The sequence below is a fragment of the Elephantulus edwardii genome, unplaced genomic scaffold, assembly GCF_000299155.1.
Source record: "Elephantulus edwardii isolate Elephantulus edwardi_28Jun2011 unplaced genomic scaffold, EleEdw1.0 scaffold00473, whole genome shotgun sequence".
Classification (NCBI taxonomy): domain Eukaryota; kingdom Metazoa; phylum Chordata; class Mammalia; order Macroscelidea; family Macroscelididae; genus Elephantulus; species Elephantulus edwardii.
The window spans coordinates 264,957-274,117 of record NW_006400223.1 but is presented as its reverse complement, the minus strand read 5'-3'; the positions used below and the strand labels follow the sequence as shown (position 1 = coordinate 274,117).

The 9,161-nt window shown below is 37.9% G+C and overlaps 1 protein-coding gene across 1 annotated transcript in view; it reads right to left on the bottom strand.

Moving 5' to 3' along the window:
• The window catches only part of TRPM1 (transient receptor potential cation channel, subfamily M, member 1), a 172,483-nt gene that overhangs the window by 39,361 nt on the left and 123,961 nt on the right, over positions 1-9,161 (bottom strand). Inside the window, exons 25-26 of the mRNA XM_006902938.1 lie at positions 7,259-7,461; positions 5,961-6,093 (exon numbers count right to left, since the gene is read on the bottom strand). Of these exons, the coding sequence (XP_006903000.1) occupies positions 5,961-6,093; positions 7,259-7,461 (336 nt within the window). The remainder of the gene's footprint in view (positions 1-5,960; positions 6,094-7,258; positions 7,462-9,161) is intronic.

The following is a 9,161-nucleotide window of genomic DNA, read 5'->3' as shown; positions in this document are numbered from 1 at the left end:
TGCTTGGGAGGGTAGAGGGACAGCGCAAGAGGGGAAGGCCCTCTGTGAGGTGGATTGATTCAGTGACTGGGATAATCGGGATGGGAGTGTCAGAGACAGTACGATTGGCACAGGACAGAGCAGAGTTTAGGGCTGTTGTACATAGGGTCACTATGAGTCGCAAGCGACTCGATGGCACCTAACAATAACAACAACAACAACATCATTTATTTCTGCCCTAATTTTTATAATTTGAATTTTTTTTTAGGGTTTTAGGTTTTCTTGCTGTTCTTTTTTAATTTGTTGAAGATGTTGGATTAGAGCATCGATCGTAATTTTCTCTTGTCCTTTAATGTGTTTACTTATTGCTATACATTGACCTCTATTTACTGCTTTGGCTGTTTCACAGAGGTTTTCTTAAGTGGTATTTTCATTGTCATTTGTTTCAAGAAACCTATTAATTTCATTTTTTATTTCTTCTAGTACCCTCTCATGTTCAAGCAAGGTGTTAGTCCAAATGTATAGTTTTTTCCTTTTTTAGCCTCTTAATATTAATTTCTTACTTTGCAGCATTGTGGTCTGGGAAGATGCTTTGTATTATTTCTATGCTTTTTAATTTATTGATGCTTGCCTTGTGTCCTAAAATGTGATATATTCTGGAGAACGTTCCATGCACATGGGAGAAGAAGGTATCCTGTGCTTTGTTTGGGTGCATTCTTACTTAGCTTCTTGAATGTCTATATTCTCATTTTTTTTCATGACACTTGGAAAGTTTTTTCTAGTATCTCTTCCATCATTTTCTCAGTGCTTCTCCTCCCTACTGTTGTAGAATTTCTATCATATATATGCTATTTCCCTTCAAGTTATCCCACATGATTAATATACATTGTGTTTTATTAATGTATATAATTCTTATGTTATCTTCATTTTCTTTCCATCATGTCTCAGCTTTTTCTTCTAGAAGATTATGAGTGAGGCCCTTCTCTTCTACCTAATACTACACTAATTCTGTGTTTCCTTTCTACCATAATGCTTTTTCATCCTTCTCACATGTTCTGTAATTCTTATTATTCTAGATTTCATGTTCATGTTTTATACTATTTCTAGTACCTTATTGATTGTATCTTTTAAAGATTTTGTGGTGTGTTTTTTTTTTTACTTCTTCTGCCTTTTTGTTTATAGCTTCAACTCTTTCTTCCATCATTGTCATTTCTTTACTACTAACAACAACAACATAACAACATATTGGGGTGTTTCTTTAGTCTTCCTGTTCTGGATATTCATTGGATCTGCGATCTAGTCTCTTTTCTGGTGAAGGTTTGTTTTGGTTTTTTGTGGCATTTAGAACTGTATGCAACTACTGGAACATTTTGTGCCCTTCTTCTTGATGTATGTATAATAACTTCTAGTGGGTCCCTGTAGCTACATGTGTTTGGAGATGGTCTGCCTTTACTGTGCTTGTATGCCTTTAAAATGTGACTTCCAAGAGAAGAGATTAAATATCCTGCATAGGAAGTGCTGCCAGGGAAGATCTGCCTGGCAAAGGACATCAGCGTAGTAGGGTAGGAATCTGCGAGCCTGTACCTGGCAGATGGTATGGGTTGGCTTTTTAAAGTCAGTTAGTATCAGTTGATGTTTGCATGCCTTGTGAAAATGAGGGGCGTGTGTGTGTGTGTGTGTGTGTAAGGAGACTTTTCTTTCTCTAGGAATTTTAATACACAGATTTACACCTCTGTGCATATGCTAGTCCTTCAAGAAGTCTTGCTTTTGCTCTGGGCATCTCTTTACCCAGCTCAAGGTGGTGCCAAACAGCTTGCTTTGTCGTGGTGAGCGTGGTAAGTTTTCTTCTGTCCCATTCCTGTCTAGATGAAGGTTTGCTTGGATGTTTGTTTTTGTGTGAGCAGGGAGATCTTCTAAGATGTTCCAGTATGTTCTGGTATGATTTTTTTTCTCTCCTTATTAGGGCAGGGTTCTGCTCTGCTCAGCTCAGTCATCCATTGTGCTTATTATGAAACTCTCATCTACACTTTTATTATTTTTCTAATCAGTTCCCCCCATTCCCAGATTCCCCCAGGCCTCTTGATTTTCAGAATGCCTGTGACTGGGGTTTTGTTAGTATAATGTGTCCCTACAACAGTAAACACCCTTTGCACCAGCAGTCAGGAAATCAGGAGATGTCCACTGTCAAGGATTTCTCCAAAGTACTGAAGAACATTGATGTCAGTTTGAAGATTAAGATGCACCTGATTTAGGTCATGGTCTTTTCAATCCCATGCTATGCATCAGAGACCTGGACAATGAATAATAATGACAAAAGAAATGTTGATGCCCTTGAGGTATGTTTTTGGAGAAGAGTACTGAATATTCCATGGACTACCAAAAGAACAAACAGGTATGTCTTGGAAAAAGTGCAGTCAGAGTGCACCTTGGAGGTAAAGATGGCAAAACGTCCTCTTTCATACTTTGGACATGTTGCTAGGAAAGGGACATCATGCTTGGAAAGATAGAGGGTCAGTTAAAGAGAGGAAGATCCCTACTGAGATGGATTGACACAGTATATGCAACAGTGGACTCAAGTGTTTCAGAGATGAGGATAGAATAGGATAAGATAGGGTTTAAGTCTGTGGTTGATAGGGTCACTAATGAGTCATATTCAACTTGACAGCAGCAAGGCTATCAAGTTGACTAGATTGCCATTCCACTGGAAGTCCCTCATCTTGGATTTCTTGACTATTACTACAGTGGGTGTTGATTGTGAATCCAAGGATTATTAAATCCTTGACAATTTCAATCTTTTCTTCATCTTGCATCATGTTACCTATGGTCCAGTGGTGAGGATTTATGTTTTCTTGATATTGAGATGTAACCATATTGAGGGTTACAGTCCTTGATCTTCTATAATAGATACTTCAAGTATTCTTAACTTTTTGCAAGCAAGGCTGTATTATCTGCTTAACACAAGTTGTGTTGATTAGTTTTCCACCAATCCTGATGCCATATTCTTCTTCATATAGTCCAGTTTTTTTGAATTATTTTCCCTGACATACAAATTGAATAGGAATGGAGAAAGGATATAACCCTGAGACATACCTTTCCTAATTTTAAACCATCCAGTGTCCCCTTGTTCTGAACACACAGCTCTTTTTTTTATCTTTTATAAGTTTTGCCTGAGCACAGTTAAATCTTCTGGGACTTCCGCTTTAAAGATCAAGGTGTGTCTGATCCAAGCCAGGACATTTTTTATTGCCTCATATACATGTGGAAGTAGTGAACTGAATAAGGAAAACCAAAGAGTTGATTCCTTTGAGTTGTCATATTGGCAAAAAAATATTGAATATACCATAGACTGCCTAGATAACAAATATGGCTTGGAAGAAGTGCAGCCAGAATGTTTCTTACTCTGTAGGAGTGGGGAGACTTTGTCTCACAGATTTGAGTGTATTATCAGGAAAAGGACATCATTCTTGGAAAAATAGAAGGTCATTAAAAGAGAGGAAGACTCTCAATGAAATGGATTAACCCAGTGACTGCAGCAGTGGGCTTAAGCACAGCAGAAATAGTGAAGATGAGGTGAGACTGGACAGGATATTGTTATGTTGTATGGGCCAGAGCCAACTACGTGGCAACTAACAACAACAACAAAGTAGCACTTCATAATTTAGTGAATTTCTTTTCCTTATGCTTACTCAGTCATTGCCATTGAGTCAAAACCAGCTCATAGCTGACCCTCTAGTAGGTTTTCAAGGCTGTAAATTGCACAGAAGGAAATTTTCCATCCTTCACCTGCACAGCAACTACTGGATTTCAATTGTCAGAGGGGCATTACTTTTGGATTTAGCATTGTAACTCCCTATGGACAATCCCACTAGAGCTCCCTATTTAATCTTCTTGAAATTTCTTTTTTTTTTAAATAGAGTAAAGCCAGCTGGACTATCCACCTATCTGAAGAGAAGTAAACAAGGTTGCTGGTTGTGTGGTACTGTTTTGAATAGACCTTCACATACAGAGTACTGGATTCAAACTCAACGAGCTTAACAGTTGGGCAGCCCAAGGCTCAGGGGCTGCTCTCAAAGTAGGTGATGGCAGTTATCTGTGCGCTACATTCCACAAAAGTTACAAACCTTGAATATCATTTAGATATTTTCTTGACACAGAATACATCAACCTCTTTGCTAATTGTCAGGCTTTTGAATTAAAATCTACTGCAATTAGAAATCAAATTTTGTTTAAATCTTATGCTGAGTGACTGAATTATCTATGTAGGTTCTTACTGTGAGAATGCTATGGTAAAATAAATTTTTAACTATAATTTTCCATGCATCAAGGAAAAATAATGAATTTGGTTCCTGAATATAAGCACTCCAGGTATGCTGAATGGAAGAGCTCACAACTGTGTAAGGTTTGCTCCTGTGTGGACATGTTTGCAGTACTGAGTCATGCAAATCTTTGGTCTGTGTTTGAGAAGTGCCCCAAAAATAGAGTGGCAGGAAGGAACTGATGCATACAGCACATTCCAGTGCATATCACACTCCCAACCATGCCTTACACTCTGAAGAGTACTTGGTCCCAGAAGAGAAGAGGAGAACCATCTAATGGCAAATTGTGATGGAGAAAAGAAAAACAACTGGGTATGTAAGCAAGCCAGCAACAAAACCAAACCCTTTCCTGTTAAGTCAGTGCTTGTGGTGGCCTATGTGTTACAGAGTAAAACTGGCCTATACATCTTTCTTGGCCGTAATCTTTAAGGGAAGGAGATCTTGAGGACCTTCTTCCAAGACACCACTGAGAGAGTTTAACTGAGTACCATTAGATTAGTTCATAATCAAATGCGAATGATTTGAACCACTCAGGGACTTTGTTGCAAAGATTAAAGAAATGACAGAAAAGTTTGAAGATTCAAAAATCAGATTTTTAAAGTATCCATAGGTGCCCAGAGTTAGGCAAAATGAGCTCATTTTATACCTGCCACTGTATCTCTTGTTCTTCAACTATCATAGTTAAGAGCCAAGGAAGAGTAAGAGAATACTATCTTTAAGGCAGCCCTCCGCTGCTGTCTGTCCCAGTCACCTGTTAGTCAGCCTAGAAAGGTCAATAAGACACAAGAATGTGCTTTTATCAGTCCTGGGGACCAGAGCCAAGGGAAGCAGGAAATCGTGTGTTTTTGCTGTTCGGTGCACATTCATTCCTATTAAGTCTGTGAAGAGCTCCAAGAGAAAATACAGTTGGTAGTAACTGATAACCACAGTCTTTGAGCCTTGGTCCAAGAATGGTAAAAATTTCAACAATGCTAGGGGAGGAGAGAAGGGGAAAAGGCAGAATGTTTTTGTTTTTGTTTTTTTTTAAAAAAAAAACCAAACCTCCACAAACCTGCAAAACCCACAGCTTGTAAATTAATGACTGTAATGAAAATCATGTTATTATGTAACAGCGTGTAAATTTTATACTACCTACATCTTTCCTATGAAGAAATAATTTTTATATTTTGCAGGCTTAACAACAACTCTTATAATACCAATATTTCAAAGTGTTATGTTCTTTATTAATAGCCTACCCTGATTTAGGCCAACCTTGTGTTTGACTGGTTGGGTTTGGCTAGATTATAGAATGACTGGATCTAGAAGAGGACTAGGGCCAGGGCCTGCTGGGCATCATTCCACCTTGTACATGTACCAGGAAGATGTAAAGGCTCATCCATGAGTTCTTTTCCAATTTATGGGATCTTAAGTCTAGGAACCATCTGCTAAAATATGTTTGAGAAGTCTTACTGTGTTTTCATGTTTATCAGTATTCACACTTACCTGCTTCTAACACATTCTCAAGATTTGATGATGAGGTGGGTGATTTTAATCTGTGGCACTCTGGCCTTGTATGAATTGTTTTTGTCATACATTCTTCTATGTGGTATAGTACTGGTCTGTGCATTGCTGTTCAGAGGTAACTCTTAACCCATGGGCCTGTGGTGGGGACAGGCAAGGACACACCTCTCACAGGTGACACGGATGCGCTCGTCACTGGATGACTGCTGCTGGTCCTCCTTCTCCTGGAAATGCTCCTGCACGCACTGCTCCTCAAACTCATGCAGCCGCTTCAGCTCATCCTCACTCAGGAACAGCTCTGGGCACCAACAGAAGGGTTTGCCATGAGGAAAAAGAAGTATTATTCAAGACCAATTTATTTAATCATGCTATTGTACATTTCATAGGCGCCCTTTTCTCCAACATAGAGGCAATTCTACTATGTTTATCCTAAAAAAAAATTTGTATGCAGCAGTCCTCCTTTTGCTAGAGCAAAATGGCTCACTTTTAAGCACTAGGAACAAAATTATCTCCATTAGAAATGTCAAAACTAAGTACTATTTTCTGTAAAACTTTTGGCATGTATTATATAGATACAATCAAGCACATAACATTATTTTCTCATCCTCTTTAGCCAAATAAATTTTAAGAACTTGAAAGGAACATTGACTTTATATAGAAAAATATTTACAAGAACTCATTCAACTTCTGATTTCACCAGCTGCTTTTCAGTAATACTAGTTGATGTGGAGTAGATGCTGCCTTATGGTGAGCCATGTGTTAGAGAGTTATTTGTCTGTAATTTTAGTGGAAATGTACCTACATGGCATAAATGGAACTTTACTGTGAACCTAAAGGTGATGATTTGAATCCCCTTTATCAGTGCTTTTGAAGACAAGGTCTGTGAAATTTTGCTGTTAAGATAATAGTCAAGAAAAACCCTTTTAAACAGTTCTACACTCTAAGATGTAGATTACCATGAGTTGGAATTAGCTTGATGGCAGTAAACAACAATCTTAACTGAAGCAGATTGCTAGGCGTTTTCTTCCTTCTTATCCAAAGGAAGATTCCATCCACAAAGCTCTAAGTTACAAGTCAAGTGCAAATTGTTTTCCACACCAATGGACCTTCAGGAAGCTCTTGTGGCCTAGCAGGTAAGGAGTTGTGCTCCCAACCAAGAAGCATTTTTAGTCCACAAGCTTCTCTATGAAAGAAAGCTGGGAAATCTCCTGTACAATTTTTACAGTCTCTGAAAATCTGCTGGAGGTTCAGCTCTGAATTGATTTTAATGGCAATGAGTTGAGTTGATCGACTTTCAGGAATCTTAATTGCTAAAGAATAAAATGAACACAAAAAGAAAAGCATTCTGAAGTTAATAGCATTTGTTTCCCACACTTAAGTAGTTTAATGAGATTTCTGTGAATCTTCAATTGGAATTTTTTTTTATATAACTAAGGATAGGAATGAAAGGGTTGTACACATACTCAATCCATGATCCCGTTCATCCTGGTCCCCTTCTCTTCTTTTCCTGCAGCGACCACGAAGACGCATAATGATAATGTAGATGTGGCTTAAAATGATCATTGGTGGTGGTAAGACTGGTCGATCATGAAATGTCATAATCAGCTGGTACCTCTGAAATTTCCACACTTGGTTGGATATGGACTTTACTTCAAAGAAGGTATTACTTTAAAAAAGAATACATTTTTCACAGTTACAAAAATTGTAGTTTTCCAGAATAAACAGTTACTCACAATGATATGAAAATATAAAGAATTTGTAAAATCAGCAAGGGCTACCAGCCATATTTGACCTTTACCAACTTCACAAACAAGAACTATCCCTATCAACAACACAGAACCAATTCCCATGAGGTCAAACATGTCTCCTACTCTCCTTCACCTTTTTCCACTCATCTCAACACCAATCTTACTGCTTTACTGGGTCCAAAACCTGATGTGATGGCTTACAGAACACACAAAACCATATTGGGGAAGTCAAAAGACTATTATTCAAGTTAGTAGTAGAATACAGTCAAGATAGCTTCTGAAATGTGCTGACAGGTGCTTTGAACCTTGAACTTTAGGCCAGTTTACAAAGTTCTCAGTCCTGCCAATATTGGCTCTCCCTCTCTCTCCTGTTCTCCCACAAAGTTGAGCAAAAGGCTTTTAGTTCTGCTTCTACATATACCTCCTTTGGGTCTCCATAAAAATTTTACTAGTTATCCTATTTTTACAATAATGGTCTTAGGCAGTATTTGCTGCTCGAGAAGATCTTCAATTCTGCTGCTGGGATCTGTTCCATTTAATGGCAAGACTAGCCCCTTTGTGTATAGGCAGTCACAAGGTTCACTCTGTCTCATGTTGTGTCTCTGGTCTTCTGCTTTGGCCATGGCTGCTGCTGCCATAAGTCTAGCTGGCACAAGAATATCTGGCCTCAAGGACATGCTACATTTTTTTAAAAAAAACTGATTAAGGTTGTTTGTTTTTGTTACATATTTTTTAAAAATTTTATATTGATTTGCTTACAAAATTTGTATACATTGTATTTCACACTATTTATTCATATTGTGTTTCTTGCAATCATTCCCATGTAATATGTTTTATAAAATTAATCACCCATCATTACCCTGTCTTTTCAGGTCCCTGCTGGGTCCTTCCCATTTCCTTCAACCCCTCCTTCTACCCACCAAACTGTGTAACCCTGTGGTTTTGCTCTTATCCATCCTCTTCCCTCTGCTCCCACATATACCTCCTTTGGATCCCCATAAATGTTTTATTAGTTATCTTTCTATTTTCACAATAATCGTTTTATGCAGTATTTGCTGATGGGGAAGATCTATAATTCTGCTGCTAGATCTGTTCAATTTAATGGCAAGACTAGCTAATCCCCTTGTTGATTGGTAAGGCAAGCTAATCCCATTTGTGTATAGGCTAACACACCCTATTTGCATAATTCCACCCATCCACATAGCAAGTTAAGTTAGTGGATCCGGAAGCCGTTTTGAACAATAAGCACTTACCACCACAGAAATGGACTTCAAATTTTCAAAAAAGATTGCTTTCTTGAAAACACATTAAATCTACTGATTCATATGCATAGGATATTTTATTACATATATCATATATACAATATAAGGTATGAGCTATTAAGCTAAGTTTTTGGATGTTTCTAAACTTTCAATTCAATCAAAGATCTGGTTGACTATTTTTTTGTCATTGAATTGATTATTAAAGTGATTTGACCAAAGATGCATTATTTTGGATTTTGGGTACCAAAATGGATGTCAGAAGATACTCTGAAAATTGCACTGGAGTGCAGAGAAGCCAAAGCACAGGGAAGAATTCAAGATACTAAAGAGTTGAATAAAAGATTTCAAAAGGCAGC